At 33.0% G+C, this 26,383-nt stretch overlaps 2 protein-coding genes across 2 annotated transcripts; both read right to left on the reverse strand.

Moving 5' to 3' along the window:
- Positions 1-1,443: 1,443 nt before the first annotated feature.
- On the reverse strand, positions 1,444-3,172 carry LOC138312355 (uncharacterized; the record flags this gene model as incomplete). Its single annotated transcript, XM_069253263.1, is given in 4 exon segments — positions 1,444-1,743; positions 2,059-2,250; positions 2,585-2,737; positions 3,062-3,172. Coding segments are annotated over 3 exon segments (643 nt in total), but the record flags the coding sequence as incomplete, so codon positions are not given.
- A 151-nt stretch (positions 3,173-3,323) lies between these two features.
- Positions 3,324-10,683, reverse strand: LOC138312356 (uncharacterized). The gene is made up of 3 exons (XM_069253264.1): positions 10,427-10,683; positions 4,328-4,621; positions 3,324-4,028 (listed from the first exon to the last, which is right to left on the reverse strand). The coding sequence occupies exons 1-3, from the start codon at positions 10,563-10,565 to the stop codon at positions 3,922-3,924; spliced, it is 540 nt and encodes a 179-aa protein (XP_069109365.1). The 5' UTR covers positions 10,566-10,683; the 3' UTR covers positions 3,324-3,921.
- Between the last annotated feature and the right edge of the window lie 15,700 nt (positions 10,684-26,383).

Genomic DNA, 26,383 nt, shown 5'->3' on the forward strand with positions numbered 1-26,383 from the left:
GACCATAGATAGCACAGGTGAATTCTATGAGGTCATAAATTAGGTATGCAGTTATGTTCAACTCTTTGCCAAGTTCTAGTCTGGAAAGCACTGTAGAAAACTTTTTTCTGGAGTCTTCAATGGTTTTACTTTTCCCAATTTTTTGAAGGTTCTGCCTTTGTCACATCTGGTATGCGTGGAGACATTAAGTGCTATGCATGTGTTCTAAGTGTAGCGTTTTGCGAGCTGGGTGACATTGATTCCATTAAACGTCAGCGCACAATGCAGCAGGATGAAGACAACTGCCCGGCTTTTAGATCTGGATGTAATATTTACTTATGTTTTACATAGGAAATAAACAATGAGTGTGCTCATTTTCAAAGATATAAACGTTTTGGAAACTGTTAATGATATTGATGGACACAGAAGCCTAGTCTACAAAATTTCGAACATGAAAATGGATTATGTTAAGAGACCGTTCCACTTAGATATTCAGCATCTTTAAATTCAATTTTCTACTTATAAATCGTCAATAGTCAATGTTCTATCTAGGGAAATTATAATACATCTGGAAACTTTAGTGTCATCAGTTTGGAGTTAAAAAACAACAATCATATGCCCAGTATACGCACACGGTGATGTTTGTAAAATGCTGGTACAATAATAAATCTCTCTAGCATCTCTAAATATTTTATTGGTTTTTTTTTTTTTTTTTTTGTTGTTGTTGTTTGTTTTTACTGATTGATAAGAGGTAAAAAACTTAAGATTAGGAAAAATAGCTTGCTGTTAGGAAACATTTTGCTGCGTCAAGCCAAGTATGAAAAAACTACTAAAAATTGCCACTTTTGAGTTTAAAATTCTATTTTTGTCATTTCCTGTGTACGTCAAAATCACTACATATATTAATTATTCGGTCCTGATATGCAATTGGTGTTCCATTGTGGTCAATTTGATACCTCATTTGTTAAATTCGGTTGAAAAATGTCAATGTTATGACTATTTTTTATTTTTTAGTGAAATTCGAGATGGCTGCCATCTTGATGACGTCATAACAGGAAGTTCATCCCAACTTATGCAATGTTAACATTTTGATTTGTGATCTGTGGGTCATAAGGGTTCAGACTAATATTGGTTCGGAGGTTTGTGGAGGAGGGGGGTGGACGTAAGACCCTCCTTGCCCTAGTCCATGGCCTAATATATTTAAATTAAAAAAATACTGGTCCGTAGCGAAAATGTATTTGAGTTAAAAAAAAAATATCACTATCGTAATATGCTTTCGTATATTCCTGAGTTATCTGCCCTTGCGGATTGAGATTGATTTCATTGACGTCATTTGCTTCCAAGTATAACATCATTTTTTTTCAAAGGACTACATTGACATATGACAATATTCTTTTCAATGCTTTGAATCCTTTTCCTTTTCGAGTTTTGATACATTTGAATAAATTTTAGTTATATACCTACCTGATTCTACGGTCAGAGTCGCAATTCCACTCCATCCAGGTCCATTACTATTGGTAGCTGAACACACGTATTCTCCTTGATCTTCAATTATTGTCTCTCGAATAATCAAGGTTGGAGATAGGATAGATCCTGCAAAATATCGTTTGTTGTCTATTTGGAGAGGGATGTATTCATCCTTATCGACTCTATACCACTGTACTGAGGTAACCTCTGGTGATGCTATGATGAACGTTTGGATGGTGGCTGTTTTTCCAACGGTAACTACGAACATGCCATGGCTGATATTTATCCAAGGAGAACCTGTAAAATAAACCAAAACCCTTATTTAATCTAACCCTTCCTCACCCATTTAACACCTTGATATTTTGTCTACGCAAAATCACCAATGACATGGATCAAACACTCTTCCATCACCTTCCCTATACTAGGTATTCCCTCCTGTCTATACCCATTACATCGATATAACTTTCCTACTGTATACATTTTCAATATTGTCCCTTTCCTTTTGTGTATTCCTTACTTTTTCCACTCGTTCCCTCTACTTTTACCAATATTTCCTTGTCATACCCATTTATTCATTACAGTTTAGGGAGATTGGTAACATCGTTGACCCACCTCCCTCCGGTGCATCCAATGGTATAATTTCGAAACTGTTTTTATCTATTTGTAGCATAGTGCGTGATTCGTCCGATAATTGTATGGTACCACCATTCAGTAGGAAATGTTTGAACTCTTCAGCCAGGTACACAGATGATGGTCTTAAAGGTTTTTCCGCCGGCGTGATGTTCAGAGATACTTGTATGCATTCTGAAATGTCAATATTGTAACTATATACAATCGGTGTTTAATTGTTAGCCTAATGTCTTCAATTAGAAATCATTCCGATTTTGAAATAATACCACGTGATCGCGGGCGGGCGAGCAGACAGGAAGGCAGTAAGGTAGGTAGGTAGGTGGCAAGCCGACAGATAGGTAGGAAGTTGCCTGTGGGTAGGTAGGTGGGTTGGAGTGGATGGGTAGGTAGATTGTTGGTATGTTGGTTGGTTAGGTGGGTAGGTGGGTGGGTAGTTGGTAGGGTTAATAGGGGAGGAGGAAGAAAACAAATGGTAGTAAATTAAGAAATTATTTAAATTCATGCATACTCTGCTGAAGATTGGTTTCCACCCGTCCATGTTCACAACGAGTGACTCTTTCGAATGTGTCTGTTATGTCGTTATTTGTTTTTCGCCTTTTGATGTCGATGTCGTTTGTGATGTTAAAGATCATCTGGCAACCTTTATCTGGATCACTCATTACTGCAAAGTAAGATAATGACCCGTGTTAGTCTACAACTGAGAATACCGTATGAAGTACATTCACATCTGCAGACATATAGAGTTACAGAAATCTTAAATGTATCGAATAATACCAGCACACTTATTTAAACAGGTGTGTTCAGATTTCCTACGTTTTGTATCAATTTGTTTATGAGAGCATTATAATTGGAAATATACCCGGTCATCACTTGTATTGTGTTGAATACAGCGTCCATGGTGTCATTTTCTCGTTAGAATTATTTCATTTTTCAATAATTTCATTTTTCAATACTTTCATTAGACTATCTTGTTAATAATTCATACCTCTTTTTCGGCGTCGGAGCGGTAAATGATCCTCAGATGATGCACTGAAAGAAAGGCTTTGTACTTGATGATGATGTTTGGGAGAATTAATAATTAAATAGTTCTGTCATTTTTTTTTATTTTCATATAAAACAACTATTTGCTTCACCTGAGAGCTATCCAGTTATTTAGTTTTTTTGTACTATTAGAGAAAATTTTAAAATATTAAAAAACACTGATCTTATACTACACATTATTCATGTTACTTAAAGTTATAAAGTTGTTTTATAACTCATATTCTATACTGTAGCAATCAATTATAATAATCTCCCTTGCTGTACTTCAGCCTTTGAAAGGGTATTTTCCCGGATTTCCGCATTTTTGATATACCTGCTAAAAGATTATACATGTTTTAAAATGATTAGGTAGTTTAAAATTGTGGACACAAAAAATGCTAAATACTAGATGCAAACCCAAAACCTTATATCATGTCAAAGTCTGAATTATTTAAAAACCATCATAATAGGTATTCAATAAAGAATGAAGCCTTTTTCATTAGCATTACTCAAGAATATGTGAACACAAGTGTTCTCCTTACCAAATGCCAATAGAATAAAATCACGTCAGGTCGTTGATGCATTTAAAAAAAAACTAGAGATATAAAAAGTACACATAATGTAGTAATGCACCATCATCTTTTACATTGCAAAATTTGATGGAAATTGGAGATTGGTTAACATAAGCTTTGAATTCATAGACTAAAATTCTACAACGTTTATGTTGTGAAGTATAAAGCATATGAAATATCATTATAAAACATCACGAATAGTTGGAATAAAATGTCATGCCTAGCCATAACAAAGGAGAAAAATCGTATCCTTTCACCTATGACGTATATCCGCATTTAAATCTTCTAAACGGGTGGTAGACTGAGACATTACATCACTGGGCCCCATGGCACTTGTTGTTCGACATAAATCGGTGACCGCTGCAATAGAAAATACCTTATTATCACTTAGGACAGTCCTGAAATGGAACATAATTGTACAAACTATCAATAACAGTCATTCATCTCGCATTCAAATGATTGTCACAAAGGAATCGTTTGTCTTATCAAATTGTCTTTTTATCCTTACTATAGACTACGTTTTCGGCTGATAACATAAAATGATATATTTAGATGTGAAGAGTTGAAAATACGAAAAGAATTCATCGTAAATACTGCAAAGAAAGTTAACTGATTTAACAAAGAGAGGGATTAATCGAGCTCTTTATCAGATACTTTACCTGTTACTTGCAGTTGAACGACTTGACCATCTATTGTTTTCCTATGGGCTTTTGCTGTGCATTGGTAATGAGCTTCATCATATATCTTGTACGGATCTTTTATAACGAGTGTAGGAGCTTCGATGCCATAGAAGTATTTGCGATTGTCGATTGGAACTATTTCACTCGGTTTAGCTGTTTTGTCTTTCTTCCAAACTATTTGGTCTGGCTTTGGATATACTGAACATGTTAGGAACGCGGCGTCCCCTTCTTTTGTTTGGTAAACCGGTTTATCCATGGAAATCGTCAAGTTTGCTATAAACGAAATGATGTGGCACAAACAATAGAAATATCTATAAAATGGGACTAATTCTCTTACCACGTGATACCTGATAACGTTTGTGCAGGACTATCCCGCGCTAACGTCATTTTAGTGAGAAAATTGAGATACTATTTCTGCAAAAGCGTTATTGGGTTTCTCTTTGTATATGAACACGTTCACTTTAGGAATGTGGCGTACCCCTCTTTTTGTACACTGGGTTATCAAAATCAATTGTCCCATTTGTTATCCAAACAAGAGAAATGCCATGGAAATTACACAGGTAAAAGTGCCACGCATGTAAATCATGAGTGGCAATTTTCATATGATTTTCACATGAATCTCATGCGTAAATCATATGATTTTTTCACACGCATGATTTTCGCATGAAAATTTCATGTCATTCTCATATGATTATCATGCGATTTACATGTCATTTATTTCACACATGAGAATCGCATGATTTATATTTACATGTGAAAAACATGCGTACGATACATATGAATATCACATGAATTATTTTACATGTCAGAATCATAACTGAATTTTCATCCGATTTTTCTTAAATTTTCAACTTTTCCTAAATTTTGATATTTTCACTCTTTTGCAATATCTCATGTCATTTTTCGGTATATTTTATAGAATCTGTTTTCTCGTTAACTGTGGATTGAGTGTTAGAGACTACATGTATATTGTATGGGCGGTATGTGCTCTTGATTCGTGCGAGGCAACTAAAAAAAATCCAGATCTATATATTAAGAACATACCCGCGTCATATGTTTGGAAAATATTTTCCAAAAAAGTGCAAAATGATTACATCAAAATTCCACACGAAAATAGGAACAAAATTTAAACACTTTTGAGAATAGATTTTTAAAGAAAAACCGGCCCTATAAAACAAATATAGGCCTAAGTTATATGTAAGTGTATAGGTGCGTCATGTTCGACATATATTTTCAAAAACAAAAAAAGCAAAGTGGTTACATGAAAACTCCACGCGAAAATTAGGATCAAAACATATCTTTGAGGACAGATGATACCAAATATTGCTTTTGTGTAAAAATAAGTCCGGTCCTATGATTTTTTTTTACTTTCCAAATATAACTTAATGCAACATTATTAAAATGTTTTAATAACTGCCATATAACTGCATTTGATATATTTATATACATGTAACTGTATTCAATGTAAAACATAATGGTATCCCGAGTAGAATATATCAGGATTTAAATTCTAATTAGCCATTACGAAACATATCTGTCAGCAATATTTGATCTAATACAAAGGGACGGTATAGACTGATTTTTTAATGAAGCAAATTGCAAAATATTCAAATTATGGTCATGTTTAGGATTTGAACAGTTAACTTAATTCTGTGTCTTTAGAAATGACCTGAAAATATAAATAGGCTACCATTCAGTATAACATTACAATTGCAAATATGCATTAAAAATTATAATGGAAATATCCTTGTCAATTCCTAGATTTAATTATAAATATTTGGTGGTCACTGATCATGGCTTCAAAGCCAACTTTCCACCGAGTTAGGATGGGATCCCGGACTTGCACAAGACTGTGACGTTTCTGACGTCACTAAACATTCTAACAACTGGAATCAAGTGTATTCCGGACATATCTATTTACAGCAAAAAAAAAATACTCGCTGATTTTATTTCAGCCAATAAAGTTTTTTTTTTTTTTTTTTAAATAATTCCTTAAGATAAGTAGCAAAGGATTATTATTTTTTAATGTCGGTATATCTTCACGTAATGTGCTATTCGGATTATGTCGTTTCGGAAATTACACCATCCCGGTACCGATCGCGATGGACGCTGACAAACAGACTTGACGAATGTTGACAGCAGTTGAATAACAGCTGAACAATACATGGTAAGTTGTACTGGATGAGGCATATAGGACCTAACCCGTTGTAAGTCAGCTTAACAGTTTTTAATTAGAATCACAATGCCTGTTTAATTTTTTTTTTTAAATAATTACCCGCCATGGTGATCAGATCAGTGATGAGCCAGTCACTCGCGATCGGCATCAGTTTAACTAAAAAAATACAGTGTGTCGTTGCAACTTTACAATATAAATGTAGGCATGCAAAATAAAACTTTTATGCTCAAAATGTTTAGGAAGTAATACAATACCATGAATACATGAGATAAATCTGGAGTCAGAATTAATCGGGTCGTTTCGGTGCCGAGTTGTACTACTAGGCCTACTAGGTGCCTAAGTCGTTTCGGTACAAAGGGAGTCATTTCGGTACAAGCGAGAGTCATTTCGGTACATTAATATTTGGCGTCTAAAATAAATACTGTTAATTAGGCCTAGTGTTAATGTTATTTATATGTATAAAGCTTTAGTTGGAATAATACTATATACCGGTTTATGATATTTTGAAATAATAATACGCATTGATATTGTCACATTTGATTAGTTTTTTGAAGTTTCATATAGATTTGTCTACCTAATCAATGTTATTATTTATGTAATCCTTTTTTTTTTTATTTTTTCCCGAAAAAAATGAACATGGTTGTTGATTTTTTTAGGTTGATACCACCGATGTAATCTCCAGCTCCTGTAACAGACAGAGAAGGCTACAACACAGGACAACTGTCAATTTCCATTCAAGGTAAATATTGTTTGATAAATTAATCAGTAAGCAGACATTCAAATGCAGACCAATCTTTTTGAGAAAGTTTGGTTCACTAAAGTTATAGCACTGTACCGAGCTACATTTTAGGTCCTACATTTTTACAAGGCAAGCATACCAACAAAAAAGGAAGATCTGACTGACATCCATGAAAACAGGTTAAAAAAATATTTCAATAACATCAAATTAAAACTTACATAAATAGTTTGAGTCATTGTTTTTCAAGTGGGTCTGTCAGGTTTAGGCAAACAAACAATATTTTAGTTTAGGCCTAACTGATAAACATATGGCATATATATATCAAGGGGTCCTGCTTAAGTTAGAGTCTGATATATCCTTATTGTGGTTCAGTCATTTATCAGGGCCCTTCCTGACTTTCCAGTTTTCTAGTTGTGCATGCATGTACATACATGTGTTTATTATGCCTTTGTGTTACTGGTAATTATTGTTAATCCGTGAACTTTAATAGATAATTGTATAATAGCGTTTGCAACTGGAAGAAAAACTGCAAAATTGTGAAGCTGTGTTATGCAAGTTACAGCATTTATTGATCAATAATAGGTAGAATGCAAATGGTTCAGATGTCATCAATGGATCAGCTCAGCATCCAGAAAGTTGATCATGGGAACTTGAACTGGCATTGACATGAAAACAGCTTAATTTGAAAAGGCAATTTTCAATGAAATCAACTTGTTAGGATGACAAGCCTTGTTGGAAAAAGTGTTTTTATTGAACAAAAGACTGAACATTGATATCAACTGGAAGACAGGAAATAGACTTTGATATCCAGTAGTGAATCTAGTGTTGAAATAATAAGGCAAAAGGCATAGATTGTTGAAAGCTTAGTGTGTCACACTTAAAGACTGACAATTTAACTACATATAAAATATTGTATATGTTATATATAGGATATGCAAGGAGAATTAATTTTGTTTAACAGTGTATCTTTTGATTGTTTTTGCATAATCAAATTGAAATGAATAATTTTCATCTTATCTGATGAGTTTTTGTCTGTTCCTTAAATTACATTTTGATATAATTTGAGATTTGACATAGGATTGTATTGCTAAGTTACAATGACATAATGCGAGATATGACATTTGACATGGAATGCATACTTGTTATATATAGTACATTTCTAGAGAAGTTCTAGAACAATTGGAGACTTTTTCTGATCATCATGATAGAATGTCTAGACATGGGACATATAATTTACAAATTTATTAAATGTGCTCTTTTTTTGTATGTTTCATACATAATTTGATTAATTAATTACAAATGTAAAATGCAAGAGAATAGATTACACTATATGACATAATTTACATGTGTGATATGCATCACCATTCACATATATACAATATATGTGAAAAACATGCATGGCACTTTTCGGCTGATTTACATATGATATCATTTACATGCGTGCTACGCATGTGATACGCATGATTTACATATGTGGCTACACATGATTTACGCATGTTGAAATTTACGCATGAGAATCATGCGAGAAACGCATGATTCTCATATGTGGCTACACCTGATTTACGCATGTGGAATTCTACGCATGAGAATCATGCGAGAAACGCATGATTATCATATGAATTTTACGCATGAGATACAGGTGTGCTCTTTACAGCTCAAATACGCATGGAATTTTCGCATGAGAATCATGCGTTTTACACATGTATTTCATGCGTGGCACTTTTGCCTGTGTAGTACTTACATTACAAAACCAAAATATAAAAAGGTTATACAAAACAATATCAAGTTTTCGAGTATTTAACAAAGGTCTATATAAATTTTCAATCTGAGTGATGTTGACCCCGACTTTTATTTCCCACTACTTTTTATTTCTTTCTCCCCTGAACATTTGATAAACATGAGTAACACGATATACATGTTGTCTCACAGTAATAAACTTCCATCATTAAAACTCCAAAGTTCGCAGCCACAATGGGAACATACAAATGAAAGTTTTTAGGTCATTTAAAAGCAAAAACTCCTAGTTATCTCGTTTAAACGCGTTACTTATCTCGTTTACAGACCCTACTTACAATGTAGAGATAGAAAAGTGTGATGCAAATGCTGAGAAAATAGTCTTATTACATGTAAAACGTTGGTGCAGGGGTGGCCTTTTGCTATATAATTTTTAGGTCACCTGAGACGAAGACCTTTTCTAATCTTCTTTTGTCCGTGGACGTCCGTCGTGCTTCGTCCGTCGTACGTCGTATGTCCGTAAACAATTCGGATGTTTGACTTCTTTTCCAAAACTGCTGAAGCAATTTCAATGAACAAATTTTGCATAACTGACCCCCAGGGGTCATAGGGGCGGGGTCAAAAGCGGTCATATAGGCTAAAAAAATCTTCTGAAATTTTAGAAATGGTAGAATCTTTTCTTAGAAAGGTATTAAGGGCCTTTACAAATTGTGAATTACATGACCCAAGGTTCTCACTTTTCCCCCGGGGAGGGAGACAAGTTTTCTATAGTTTATATAGGAAAACGTTTATGAGCATTATTTGCTCAATATTCATAGGGAATGAGTTAAACTTGTTTAGAATTATTAGCCTGAGATAGCAGTTTAACATCATATCCATATTGGTCCTGATCGACTTAAGGAACTTAAGATCTTAAGGTGTTCTATAACAAACGTGAAATATATGACCCTGGGGTCTCATGTTTCCCCCTGGGGAGGGGGTGAAGTTGACTTTAGTTTATATAAGGAACAACACATTTATGAACATTATTTGCTAAATTTTCATAGGAAATGAGTCAAACTTGATTAGAATTATTAGCCTGAGACATAGCATTTTAACATCCATATCGGTCAACGCTGACCCCTTGGGGGGGGCCAAACAAGGTCAAAATGACTAAAATTTCAAAAAATCTTCTTCTAATTTTACAGGCATGATGGAAACAAAGACTCTTCATAGATTAAAAAGTCAAATCTATAAAACCACTGACTTGAAGGGCCAGTATTTTGTGTCAATATGATATGCCTCTTGTTCTTTAAAATAGTGAATCATAATGTTTGGCTTGTAATGATGTCAAGATTATTTGAAATCATTTTATTATTTACCACGTTGCAATTGCCAGTGTCAATAAAAAATAACGTATTAGAATGTTGTACATCAAATCATTACTCACTTGAATGTTTTTTCCGGTTGAGCAATTTGTTCATCTTCTCCGTGTATCTGTCTGTGATTTTTACCAGTACAGGTTTCACTAGTTTCAATTTTGGTACTAATTGTTCGTAATCTCCATAGCTAATGAATGTTTTGCCCATCAGGCACAAGAACAGTTGCTGTACCGTGTCTATTCTACCTATATCTGTCGCTGTAAGTGGGTCGTCCTTCAGGTGGTCGATAAGCTCCTTTAACTTCCAATGCTCTATTTTTTGTCCAAATCTAATACCATCTCGTTATGGGCATGTATAACACTGTCTGGTATTTTTGAAGCCATGTTGAATGCTGGTTTGAAATCCTAAAGCAATAAAACATAAGTATTATTTACAAAGTTATTCATTATAGTTTCAGTTGTGATTAATACTATCATTTATTATTTTCATTGCGGGTAAACTAACATGAGGCCCATATGGCCTGTATCGCTCACCTGGTTGTAATGCCAAGTAATGTTCTGAATAAAAATGTATTGTTCCTTTCTGATAGAATTTAAAGATTCAACTCTAATTCCCTATTGGGCCCAACTCTTTCTGCTTCCCCGGGGTCAGAGCCAAAATTTATACCAATTCCGAAGAGGATGTTTCTGGTGAAATTTAGATACAATCCAATGGATACAGACAGTCCTAAGTAGCAATTCAAAGGATTTACTCCTATTTCCCCTATTGGGCCCCGCCCCTAATGCCCCCAGGGAGTCAGAGCAAAAAAAAAATATACAAACTCTGTTTCCCTTCCTCCAAGGATGTACCTGGCCAAATTTGGTTACATTCTAAGCAGAACTCTATGAATAGTAGCGATTAAAAGACAGCTAAATGTTTAGCTTAATTTATGCATCTTAAACACACAGCAAGAGTACTAGTATTTTCGTGTTTTTGGTACTTGAGTGTTTAGAGTTATCTCCCTTAATTGGCAATATTCCAATATTCCTAGAGCTATTCCCCTTTGTAAATCGGGCGCCTCCTTTTTACATAACTCGCACGCTGATTGGTCAATTACATTGTGGAATGCTGGAGCCCCAGTCATCAGTCAGCCATATTGGATTTTGAAGAGAAGGGCTAAATTTTAAGACTTTTTATTCAGACTTGTTCACAAAAATTAATTGTTGTGTAGAGTCAAGATTTGTTGTAAAGCTTGGGAAACATGTGTTGTTTATTTATTTAAGCGGCAGCTACCTGGTTTTATATGCGACTGACTATACAGGCATATTTGCTTAAATCTGTATATTATGATCATTTGGCCTGATTTTATGCTATAAATGCATTTGTCGCTTACACACAATGTGTTTTGGTGGTTATCCGTTTATTTATTTAAGCGGCAGCTACCTGGTTTTATATGCGACTGACTATACAGGCATATTTGCTTAAAACTGTATATTTTGATCATTTGGCCTGATTTTTTGCTATATATGCATTTGTCGCTCAAACACAATGTGTTTTTGGTGGTTGTCAGCTCATTTATTTGATCTGTAATTATTACTGCCTGTGTATTTGTTTCACTTGCGACTGACTATTTGGTTGATCATGCATATGTCTGTCTATGTTATGTTTTTTCACGTGCAAAATTGGTTGTTTGATACTATAGGGAGAAACTTTGCTTTCAATTTTGTGTACAATTTAGTTTATTTTTTGCTCATTCACGGTCAGGTATAATGTATAGAATACAGGTTGTAGTATCTTATACATATAATGATTATCATGTTGATGTCATTTTCAGGTAATTACAGGAATTAAAGACATTTCATGTCTTTGTGGCGCTTTTTGGTAACCCCACATTGGCCCCTTTTTCAATATGTATATTTTGTAAATTTGTACCATGTATTTTTGATTATATTGTTTTTATTGTGTTGAATATACACTCATCAGTCAGCCATATTCGATTTTGAAGAGAATGGCTAAATTTTAACACTTTTTATGCAAACTTTTTTCACAAAAATTACCAACCCTCTTCCTCCCATATTTAAGTTTAGTTAATTTTTTGTGTTTTGAAGGGGCGCTTTTTGGTAACCCCACATTGGCCCTCTTTTTCAATATGTATATTTTTGAAATTTGTACCATGTATTTTTGATTATATTGTTTTTTGTGTTAAATATACATATTAATAAATTCTAAGTCAGCCTACTTTAGGTTGGCCATTTTCATTCATATTCATCGTTGTGTTATTCTTGCGACAGTGTGTAGATGCATAAAAGGCAGCTAAATGTTTAGCTTAATTTATGCATCTTAAACACACAGCAAGAGTACTAGTATTTTCGTATTTTTGGTACTTGAGTGTTTAGAGTTATCTCCCTTAATTGGCAATATTCGTTTGTTAGAGTTATTCCCCTTTGTAAATCGGGGCGCCCCCTTTTCACATAACTCGCACGCTGATTGGTCAATTACATTGTGGGATGCTGGAGCCCCACTCATCAGTCAGTTATATTGGATTTTGAAGAGAAGGGCTTAATTTAAGACTTTTTATTCAGACTTTTTTCACAAAAATTACCCACCCTCTTCCTCCCATATTTAAGTTTAGTTTATTTTTTGTGTTTTAAAGGGGCGCTTTTCGGTAACCCCACATTGGCCCCTTTTTTCAATATGTATATTTTTTAAATTTGTACCATGTATTTTTGATTATATTGTTGTTTCTTTTTTGTTGATTATACATATTAATAAATTCTAAGTCAGCCTACTTTAGGTTGGCCATTTCCATTCATATTCATGGTTGTGTTATTCTAGCGACAGTGTGTAGATGCATAAAAGAATTTTACCTATATTTAAAATACCAATGTACGTACTGTCGTCACAGTAAACAAACCGTCACATTCATTAATGAGTAATTTGTACAATTTGATATGTAAGTTATAAATAACGTTGTATTAGACTTAGTTCAATTCCATACACAAGTCGCTTGCAATTCGACAGACCTGGAATTCAATTTCATCCATAAGAACTGATGGTGTAATTTGAGAATTGTGGTTCTGTCATATTTAAATACCAAAATAATGTATCTCGCTTACCGGTTTGGAGGCTGGTGTCACTGTAATATATATCGGTATTTCAGTCTGAAACAGGACTGGTTATATATTTCCTCGGTGTTGTGGTCCTTGGCCTACTTACATTGTACAGTAGGCATATTTAACTACGGTCATCTGCTTGTCCTGTAAAACGCTGCCGATTTTAAGCATTCTCTACAACAGGAAGAAACTCAAAGGGTGTATATTATCAATCATAATTTGAAATAATATCATAGATGAAACATCGACTATAACACTAATGTCAATACAGAACACACTAAGGAATACCAGAAATGAGTTGTTAACATCGAAATACAACTCGTGGTGGCCGTCGCTGTTGAACAACTGGGAAATACACAGCTCATCTGATTACTTGAGTACATCCTACCTTTTTGCCTCAATGTCTCCCAGGATGATATAACAACACTAGTATAATTTGCAATGATTGAGAAATGACAATAGAACAAACCCTAAGAAGTTTACTTCAATCTGACTTTAAAACTTTCGTGTTGAAATTGAAAACAAGAGCCCAAGGGGCAGGTATCTCTCTGGAACACTAATCGCGTTGTAACAAGAGAATATTGTAAATTATGGACTTGTCAGAAATGGCCTCATGATGTTAAATCTTTATTTAATGAATGCAAAGATGAGAAATTATTAACGATAAATAATTATTGGTTCATTTTGTCTGTTGGTCTACAGCAGTACAATTATAATTGTTGTGAGTCATCCACTTTGTCCATGTATACCATTATATAATAGTCTTTACTCATCAAGTTTGACTCACCGATGTAAACCATTGTTGCTGATGTAATGCACACCTTAGTCAAAAGTCATGGCATTGGAGGTTTTAGCATGTCTCACCAGGCACTTTTCTCGTTAAGAGAAATTACAACCGTATGGTTACAGGGAAAAGACTAAAGTAAGCCGTTTGGGCTCATTAAATGCCGTTCGGTATTATTCAATACTGATATCTGTATTCAAAATAAAGATATCATTATTAATATATAAAAAATATCTTTGATTCAAAAAAAGATATCTTTATTTAAATAGACCTATCTTTAATTCAAATAGAGATATCTTTAATTGAATTATTAATATCTGTATTTGAATTAGATATATCTTTATTTAAAATACAAATGTCTCAAATAAAACACGATATAGAAATATCTCTAATTCAATCGAAGATATCTCTATTTCAAATAAACAGATTTGAAATCTCTATTTGAATTAAAAAATACCTTCATTTTACATGAAATAGACATATCTTTATTTAACCATCATATAGGAAAAACGACTGCTCCCCTGACTCTCCCTTTTGCGCATGACAGAAAATGATACAGCTATTATCATTCAATACCAATATAGAATGATGTTTTTGGAGATTGCTAATATACGCTGTACCTGTTGCCAAATCTATTTGCAATAAAATTTGTTGAAATGAAATAGGATGATATATACAAGTAGGAAAAGTTATCTGGAAATATAGAGTTACCTATGTGTTATATATGCCTTAGCTATCAATAACTTATTAGAATTTAATATCCAATTTTTCGATAAATTCCAAGATTAAGCTTTTATAAATGGAAACACATCCAAAGAATCCAATTTGATTAACATTTGTCATTAAAACGCTATGCCGTGTCTCGGATTTAATAAATATTTGACTTTGACTCATTTCGGAGTTCTCTCGCGTTATGATTCACACGCTGGATGAATTAGAGAATTCATAAATCTCGAACATCTTAGTGCTTGCTTACATATGTAATAAAGTAATGTAATCTAAATAAAGTAACACATGCCAAAAAACCCAACTGATCGCGTAATCTCTCTATTCCAGTGAGCTAAAAAAACACCTTCTTCCGTGGTTTTGCAGAAGGCTCCTGTATATCGACCTTCGGGGGATTTGTAAAACCGGACACAATAAAACAAGAGAACGTGCAATAATTCAACTAAATAAAACGCGCACTCACCTGACAACAGTGTTATCATGGAACCACATATCTTGAAGAATATGTATCAGGAAAGCATGACATTACTAATATCGATGCCAATGGCTATACATACTATTAGTTTAAGCATTGCCATGAAAAGGAGCTAATCATATAATTGTATAATTGTTTGCCTCGGAACAAATTTGACCAGTTTGTTAAAACAAGGCGCTAATATTACTTCGACAGTTGCACGGATAAGATGACTACATGTACGAAGAATAATGATCCCGGGTACTTTCTTCCAGGGTGAATGTTTACGTTACACCTGAAATCCCACTGAATAATAAGTATTCATTGTATCGAATCTGTACAATGCCTGATTACTGCATTATGATATTTGAATATAAAAAGGGTACATTTTAACATGAATTCTTGAGCATATAGCGTTAGCAGTCATGACATTGACAATAAGATCAAGATCAACTTGAAAACCCACAAGATCATATTACGATTGACGAGCCTTGTCATACACATAACGTAGCTACAGTATATAGGCTGACGCTAGGGTATACACAAAGGATCCCTCTATATTTCACTGATAACATATATTGTTTAGCTTATTTAAAGCCTGAGAAACGATTTGGCAACTGTTATAACAAATTATTAGGTTTACGTACAGGGAAGGTGCACAATATTTGCTCCCATAGATTTGTTTGCCAAAAAAAAAAAAAAAAAAAAAAAAATCGCTTGTTGAAGTTTTGTGGTGCCAGCAGTAATTTAGTGTTCATACGGACATTCTTTGTGTGTCTGTTATACAGAATTGGTTTGTATTGAAGCGGATGTCGTTCGATTTTGATATATCGTGTGGTCAGCCGTACCGCATGGTGCGGCCATGGCCTCCAACAATCGAACACGTGTTCGTCCCGGTTCCAGTTGTTAACACCGTTTAAAAAGAAATGTCTTGTTCCTGGCATCGTCGCTAATATTTTGCCGGAATTTTACTGCATTATCCCATACCGGAATTTATTTCGGTATTTTTATTTTATTGTAAAATTAATCTTGCACTTCTAGTTCATAGCAAACGGAGTTAGCATTAGCGGAGACATGAATTAGGTATTGATTTTGAGTATTACTATTTTTATTCGTATCGTGATATATTTTCAGACTGTAAGTCGTCATTATTTTTAATGTAAGTGGCGATAATTAATTCGTTTAAGTTGTGTTTGGACTTTGGTATTGTCGTTGATGGGAGTTGCTGCCCTTTGATCATGTGTAAGTGTCGTCATCCTCGGTGCCCCGGGCGTTATATATGCTAACGCTGATAGGTAAATGTCCAATGCCGAGTTACCGAGGATGTAGGGGCATGTTTGTATGTCGGATAATGTCGACATGTGTTCTATATGTCCTTATTTGAGTTTCAGTCGTGTGCGGGGTAAGGGAAAGCGACCCTCGAGGCTCTCTAACCAGCCCCTATGTAAGGAACAAGAATGGTTCCATGTCGTTGAGTGCAGCAGCCAGTCGGAGTGAGAATGGTCCCAGTACTTCGAGTGTTACAGCTCCAGCAGTAGCTAGTGGGGGTAACATTGTAGATGATAAAGACAAGGCAAATCTATTAAATGAATATTTCTGTAGGTTTACTAATATTGACGATAGCAAGTGCCTATTTTACAGTTGAAAACTAATAGTGTTTTAAAAAATCTACTTGTTACTTCTAATGAAATTTGTGATGTTTTAATTAATTTAAAGCTTGGAAAAGCTTCAGGTGAAGATGGTATAAGTCACCATAGACTTAAATACATGGCTGATACAGTTTGTAAACCTCTTAAGGTTCTTTCATCTACCTGTATCATTTTCTGTAATTTCCAAATGAATGGAAAATGGCTAAAGTTATGCCTCTCTTTAAAAAAGGAGATAGACATTCTAATATCAAACTATCGTCCCATTTCTCTCCTTTCTACTGTTCACAGTTGGGAAAGTGTTTAAAAGGGTAATGTTTAAGCACGTGCATAATTATTAATAATAAAATAATAATTTATTTTACCAGTTTCAAGCCGGATTTTGCCTGGTCATTCAATAGTATACACAATTAATTGAAATAAATATACCATAACATTTGGTCTAAAATTCTGAAAATCTCATAATGGTATTTGTATGATATTTGTGACATTATATTTAATGACAGTTCTCACAAATCTTATAATTAAATTAAAATCATAATGGTATTTGATTAAATAAACCTATTGTCCCTGGTTAGAAATACAAATTCTATAAGTAGAAATTACATCAAGCCGTATTTCACATTCTTCTATATTGGTATGATATGAGAAGATGTTTTCAAGGCTCAATTTTGGACCACTTTTCTTTTCCTTATTATATATCAAATGAAATGAACTTCAATCAAAAACACGTTTATTTTGATTTACCCTTATAAAGACAAATTGGGATCTTATGTCTGTTAATTGATTTGTGAATTAAATTGTCGATGGCAAAACGTTTTTTTTTTATATAAATTAATTTAAACCATGAATCAAATATGGGCAATCAAATAGCTTGATGGAACTAATTTTTTCCTAATCAATAATTTTTATTGAGTTTCATTTTATTTGATAACATATATTTTGGAATTTTTGATTGAAAATTTTCATTTTAGTAGTTTTCATTTAAGTTTTTAGGTCAATTTTAATTCCAAATGCTAAATGGTTCTGATCAAATCAATGGAAATTATATAAATCAGTTTCAGTTGATAAGTTGCAAAATAGTTTTTAAATACTTAATGTAAATTCCTAAGGAATCCAGGAGTTCAGTTATGTTAAACATGATGCTCTTTTAAGTAAATCAATTATAATGTTTCATTGGGATTAGGGTTTAGATATAAAACATGTGTTTATTTGAAAAAGTTTTTCAGGCTAATTAACTAGGAATAATTTTCTCTAACCAGTTTCGGATATTGTGGCTACACGAGGCCAAATTTAAACATCATTTCTTGTCTGGTTAAATGGAACATATATATTTTGAAAACAATTTTTGGAACCCCTGATCAGACAGCAGCCAAATTTGAGAATTTTACAGTTTCTTAATAATAAAAATAACTTATTACCTCCTCAAAGTTATATTATATTTAACATTGTAGATACTTTAAGAAATTTTAATGAAAGTTTCCAAATTCCAAAATTTTTTATAATATTACAACAAATATCAAGTTTCTTTCCCATAGTTTAAAAACTAATAGTGTTTTAAATAATCGAAAACTTGTTACTTTAAATGAAATCTTTGATGTTTTATTCTTTAATTTAAAAAAACATAGCTTCTTTCTAAAGAAATAAATCCAAAAATCTTCTACCTATGTGATACAGTTTGTAAACCTCTATATATGGGAAATAAATTTAATTTTACAAATTTAAATTAAAAGTGAAAATGGCTAAAAGTTTATGACCAATTTCTGGTCATTCAATAGTATACTGTTCCAATTAATTGAAATAAATATACCATAAACATTTGTCTAAATCTCATACCCGGTAATTTGTATAGATATTCTTAACAAAACTGTGACATTTCTAAAGCCTTTGACAGAGTCTGGCACAAATGTCTTATAATTAAATTAAAATCATATGGTATTTTTGATTGGGTAACCTATTGTCCTGGTTAGAAAATTACTTAAGAGAAAGACATCAAAACGTATTTATAAACAATTCTTCTTCTGATATTGGTATGATATGAGAAGATGTCCCTCAAGGCTCAATTCTTGGACCACTTTCTTTTCCTTATTTATATAAATGATTTAGCTGATGAACTTCAATCACACAACACGTTTATTCGCTGATGACACTACCCATTTATAAAGTCATCATCTTCATGTCGTGAATTAGAAACAGATTTACATAGGGATTTAGATAAATCAAATCGATGGGCAAAACGTGGCTTGTTTCTTTTAATCCTAATAAAACTGAGGTAATTTTTATATCAAATTTTGATAACATTGACAAATATTTGGACTTAATTTTTGATGGAACATTTTAGATTTTAGTAGTTTTCATAGACATTTTGAGGTCATTTTAATTCAAATGCTAAATGGTCTGATCACATCAATGAAATTTATAAATCAGTTAAAAAAAAAAAAAAAAAAAAAAAAAAAAAAAAATAATAATAATAATAATAATATCCTAAGGAAAATCAAATACTATGTTAAAGCATGATGCTCTTTTAAGAATTTATAAGTCTTTTATTTTACCTGTTCTTGAATATGCATGTGAAGTTTGGGACGGATGTTCTCAGGCTAATTATTAGCGGATTACCGTGTTATACTAGAAATGAATCATTATATTTTGAAACAAATTTGGAACCCCTTTCAGACAGAAGAGCTAAAAGAAAACTACAGTTACTTTATAAGATAAATAACTTATTACCTCCTACTAGGCTATCATAATCCTTATACTTTAAGAAATTGTGAAAGTTTCCAAATTCCAATTATCGACTCCACTACAACAAAATCTTTCTTTCCCACTACTTAAAGAAGCTCGAACAACTTAGATGTTAAAGTTAAATCTTTACCTTTTTCTTCCTTTAAACTAGCTCTTTCTCAGTCTATATCTATGAGTCTACCATGTTATTTTAATTATGGAGAAAGAAAATTTAATATTATACATACTAAATTAAGTCATCAGTGTAGTTCTCTAAACGATGACCTTTTCCGTGTAAATTTGGCACCAAATTCTATTTGTATAAATTGTGGCTACACTTGTGAAAATGCTAACCATTTCTTTTTTTGTATGTTAAAATTATGCTGCTGCCCATACAGAAATGCTCCAAGTTTTAAATGATTTAGATATACAAGTAAATTTAAATTTATTACTTTATGGAAATGAAAACTTGGCTTTGGAAGTAAAACTGTCATGTATTTGAACTTGTGCATTCATTTATAAAGTCCAGCAGAAGATTTGGAATTCTACATAATATTATAATACATAGTATATATCTTGTTGTTATATACTCTGACAAATATACCCGTAATTATTATTTATACCTATAGTATGTATGTCATCACCTGTAAATATTTTATGTTGATTGAAGAAGGCTTCTTAAGTTGAAATAACTGCCTAATCCATTTGTACATTTATGACAATAAGATATGTTTAAAAGTCAAAGGGTAACAGGGAACCGGTCCATGGTCCTTTATCAGCAGATCAGCTAGAGTCTGTTTTGAGCAGGTGTCTGCCAGGGTTGCCCAACAGCTAGTGGAAGCAGTCCATCAGGCAACTGAGCTGGTTTGCACAACTCCCCGGCCTGAAGGTACTAGTAATTCAGAATTCATTACAATCTTTGGCATGAAATGTAAGCCATTTTAACCCAATCCTACATCAGGTTCAAAGCGTTTGTGACGATTTGGGTTGTTTCAGTATCATGCACTATAAGACAAAAGATAATCATTAGGGAATTTGTTGGCCTTGGGCAGCTTTTGTCAAAACCTGCCCCAATTGTTGAAGATAAACATTTTTCTGTTGTTAACGGGCAGTTGGTAATGTAAGAAAAACAAAAGAGTGTGAAGATAAATGACATTGATATGTGGACGGATGCTTTTACTATTTTCATTTCTGTCTATATATCTGCCCATCCTGAGGATATTTCTGGGTTGTTAAAGTATATGCATACAGTTAAGTTAGGGGCCAGGAGAACTGGGGGACTGACATGGAAATTTTATGACGAACAGTTTCGCCTTAAAAAGGTTCGTCACAATTCATTGCGATGGTATCAGGTGTACCAGGAGTTGTGGCTCCTCTATATGTATGGAAATTCTGGAGTAGTAGGTAATAAGTCTGGTCAAAAACAAACAGATGTCTGTAATTCATGTTAAGACTAAATGATAGAGTTGATAGCCATCTTCCTATCTCATGATTACCATAGTTGTTAGTTAAGTTAATACAGATATTATCAGTGGTTTGTAGTCGGTATTATTTTCAGCTCGCCTTTTACAATTGTTGAACCACCAGCCCATTTAGTTATACATTGTGGGGTGAATGATGTAGCACAGGTTAATTCATGCGAGTTAAGGCATAGGCTGATATTAAGGATTGTTGACGAATTTTCAGGATATGTTCCCTACCAATAGACTGGTGTGTCAGCCATTTTACCTCGCATTAATTGGCGGGGTGAAGTTAATTTACAGTTAAACTGATTCCAGTGAGAATCATTAGCCAGATAGGGTCTTGCAATGGTAGGTGAGGTGGTTGTTACATTGAGACATCCAGAAATAACTGATAAGAACTAAGTTTTGTTTTCGGATGGTGTTCACTTGAGTCGGATAGTAGTAATCTGTTTTTTGTATCGTTTGCAGCATTTGTAACTAGCACAGAAAGAGTTTCTTCTCCTTTTGGCGAATTAGGCACTTGGGCCTGGTTGCTTTAGTTTTAAGCAAATGTAGTTGGTAATTGTTTGGTGCACGTTTCGTTAAGTTGGTGCTTGCAGTCAGGACAATCATAAATAAAAAAAAAAAAAAAAAAAAAAAAAAAAAAATACAAAATTTATTGATTGATTTTGTTTTGCTATGCTGCATTGATTTGTATATTTTGGAGGAAGAGTTTGATATTGCTGGTTTTATTTGTGGTCGCCCTAATACGCCCAAATTTTGGTTGGGTCGGTGTCCTCTTTTATGCGATTTGCATAATTTTTGTGCGTACATTTGTTTGGTTACGCTTCCAGCAGAGCAATTGGCTCATTTTGACATCTGCTCTTCCTCATATTTGTTATTTTGGCACTTATTTGTATGGTGCATCTTGTTATTTTAGCATTTTATATGCTATTTTTGATATGGCTTGGCACTTATTTGTATGGTGCATCTTGTTATTTTAGCATTTTATATGCCATTTTTGATATGGCTTTACGCAGCAAATTTATTTATATTTGGCCATTTTTTCTTGGAATTGTCCTGACTGTAACGCATTTCTGTTGGCGGTGACAACATCTAATGTTGTCATTTGGCGGTGTTTCACTTGGAGCAACAGAAAATGCTGATATAGAATTTGTAAGTCTATTATATACAACAGCTTCTATTTTGTGGAATTTCCTGTTCCCAGTTTCCATTTTAATATTAGCTGTTTTTAATTCTCATGTTGAAGACTTTGGCCAACTTCTGCCATTCCTATTAGGTTAAAAATATATTCAAATATAGTTTAATATTCCCATTGAAGGCTAAGTATTATAATGAAGGTTGTTATTGATTGAATATTGATTGGATATTTTCAATTAAAATTAAGTCTTGGTAAATATCAATTTTGTGTTTGTCTTCTATTTGATAATAAGAACTAATGGTCTCTCAATTAGTTCAGTTTATCAGATGAAGACAAAAGAGTTACGCCCCCTGTCCTTCTATAGCAGTGGAACTCTCCTGTTGGGAGGTGAATAAAATCCTTTTTAATCTAGTTTACGTACAGGGAAGGTGCACAATATTTGCTCCCATAGATTTGTTTGCCAAAAAACCCACCCTTCCCACCCATTTTTCTATTGCTAGTGTGCTGATTGATATCTTGCGTTTCTGCTGTCGGTTTTTAATTTTGTATGTTTCAGCTCATCACTTCCTGTGTGAAGATCCTTCGTCGAGGCTTCAGCATGATTTCCCAGAGTGCAGTGGAAGTTATTCCAGGGCATCACAGATTGTTTGGGACATATTGCGGTAGCAAGAATTATCTGAACTTTGTCGTGAAATTAATTGTTCCGTGTAAATTCCATTTGGCGGTGTTTCACTTGGAGCAACAGAAAATGCTGATATAGAATTTGTAAGTCTATTATATACAACAGCTTCTATTTTGTGGAATTTCCTGTTCCCAGTTTCCATTTTAATATTAGCTGTTTTTAATTCTCATTTTTAATTTTTTTTTTGTGTTGAAGCTTTGGCCAACTTCTGCCATTCCTATTAGTTAAAAAATATTCAAATATAGTTTAAAAAATATATTCAAATATAGTTTAATATTCCCATTGAAGGCTAAGTATTATAATGCAATTAAGGTTGTTATTGATTGAATATTGTCATTATTTTTAAAAAGCTTAAACGCGAATTATATTGGATATTTTCAATTAAAATTAAGTCTTGGTAAATATCAATAAGCGTTTTTTCAATCTGAGCCTAGTTTCAATGAACATTATTAACTTAAATTTTGATAGAAAGCATTACTTGACACCTTAAAAATAATGCATTCCTATAAATAATGAATCCTTAAATGATGAAACTTAAGATGGAATTCGTTTATATCAAATAGAAATAGATGTGCTAAAATACTTTTTTTGATATATTGTGATAGATCAAATAAAATATGAAAAATTGTTTATATGTTATCATCTGTCAATATCTTGATGAATAGTTTTAACATTTCGGATTTTAAGTGTCAATGTATTGTTCTTAACTGATGTCAAGAACGCTTACACTTTCGATTTTTTAAAGGTCCCATTATACAGAACAGTCTTTATATGGCAAGCTTTAAAAGACATACTCATTTATATTCATGAAATGAATTATAAGCAAGAAGGACCAGCAGCCACTAAATCGAACAGTTTATGTGTTCTTTGTTAGATAATATTATATCAGTATTTTATACAAGAAATACAATATTTTTGGGGAACAAAAACCGAACCATCTTTTAAAATTCCATAAACCAAGAAAGATAATCAATTATATTAACTTAGTGTATGACACAATTTTGGACATAAAAACAGTTTTTAAACATGTACACTCAACCAATATACACATATTATTGGTAATTACTATAATAGTTGCAATGAGTATGTAGGCAGATGGGTTCTCAAGTTGGAATTGTGGGTAACTTGTAAATCAAATTTTTAGCTAATAAAAATAGTTAACAAAAATGTTACTGGCTAATACTTGACGGTACAACCTTGTTACGGAATCAGCCTTTTTCTGTCTTCTGTAATGGCTACTCACAATAAGTTATAAATTCTAACGTCATGCTTAATTTGATTTAAATACCTTAGGTTTCATTTTCATAGTATAAGCTTAATAACAAAATTATGAGTATTATTCATATACCCAGCAATAAATACAAGTTTATTTTGTCAAATCACATAATTGAATCTGATATATATCGTTTGACAAATTATCTTTATTCATTGCGAATTTTATAACCAATAAATCAACATGTAAACTTTTTTTCAATATATTATTCAACTGATAAATTGACGGGGGGGGTATGTTGGGGTAACTTCATATATACAAATTGAATGCTTAAATAGACTTTTTGAATTTCATTGTATAATTAAGGATTCCAAATTTTAAAATCGGATTACGTTTCGTGCATTTCAAGAAAAAGGATCATTATACATTGTTGTACTAGAGATATTGCGAACAATTATGAATGTGTCATTGTACATCAATTATACTGATTTCCATGCATGAGTCTTAATTATCCTATCGGCATTTTTTTCAAAATATAGTCCTACAATTGTAAGTACAACGGAGCGAATTAAACTAATCAAAGACTCGCAATCTATATAGTACAAACGTCAGTATTAGAGTGAACTAAGGGAATATAAATATTGTCAGTCTTTTCGAGTTTCATCATTAAAAAGACACAACATATATTATTTTGACCCTTGATTACATATACTACCTGGTGGATTATCATTTGCCGTCGGTACAAGTAATTCTTACATGTACGTAGTTAAAAGGAAAAGGGAATTGAAACTGAAATTTTCTCTAATTTCACGAGTGTGCATTCCATTTTACGCTGAACGTGAATTATGTTTATTAGCATTCAGCCCATTTGTTTTTCATAGTGAAAAGTTCTCGATTTATGTGATTTACCAAGGAGCAAGTCTAAAAGTTTATGCGCTAAATAAAAATATGTGAGAAAAAATAAGTTCGTGATGCCTGCTAGGACGTTTACCAGTCTTACTAAAACGGATATTTTTCCCCATTTTTCTCTTCTTTTAATGAAGGACTGATCCAGGTTTTTCTTTAGCTTTTTTGGTATACTTTTCCATCAGATCTTCTTCACTTGATGAACTGTATAGAAATCATTAACGGGCTGTTTTTTATACTCCAATTCTTAATTAGTACTATTCAATTAAACCAAACAATTTCTACATTTTGTACATGCATTCCTTTGCCTGTTCCCGTGCATGCAATGAATTATGAGATAAAAATGAATCACATTGGCGTACATATGTGGTTCATCGTGCACTGGTGTATTTGGCTCTATAGACATTTTTCTCTCTTTATATATTGACACAGTATTACATATACATTTGTACATGTTAATTTATATATATAGAGAGAGAGAAAAAAAGTCTATAGAGCCAAACACCTGTGGTTCATATACATGTATCTTTACATGTAGCATAAACGTATATTATGTATATATGTTTTTGTATGTAGTAATTACAAAGTTCATATAATGTACTCAGTTAGTTATTCATGATCATGATCACTTGTCAGTGATATATCCGATAATGCCGATATCGTCGTTGACCCCTGTTGTCTCAAACACGGTCTAAGTTTCAGTTTCCGCGATCGGTCTTCGATGGAGTTTAGAAGCATGTATAGGCTTTCCAGACTTCGTATGTATGTATGAATAATGTACATCGCTGTATTATTATAAAAAGAAACAAAGTGTAATATTCTATATAGCAGGAAACGACATGCCGTGTTTGTGTTTTACTTTCAATTTTTTTACTAGTTTGGTGAAGTCACCCCGTGGAGGCCTCATCAGGTAACAAAAAACGTACGTGTGTTTCGGTTTCGATGTACACAAACGTGTGTTCGGTTTCGATGTACATTTCAATAAAGCTAGATTAGACCCTATAGGCATCTATAAATCTTTATTACAAAATACATAAGATCAGCAAATACCATTGCAATTATAATTTTGTTAATTGCTTGCTTTCCATTCAAGAACAAACACTTTTTGAATAGTTTTAGCCTATTTATGTCTATATAGTTAAAAACTACATGTAAAATACATGCATGCACAACATGTATGTGTTTCGTAACGTGCAG

Source organism: Argopecten irradians, unplaced genomic scaffold, assembly GCF_041381155.1.
Source record: "Argopecten irradians isolate NY unplaced genomic scaffold, Ai_NY scaffold_0289, whole genome shotgun sequence".
NCBI lineage: Eukaryota > Metazoa > Mollusca > Bivalvia > Pectinida > Pectinidae > Argopecten > Argopecten irradians.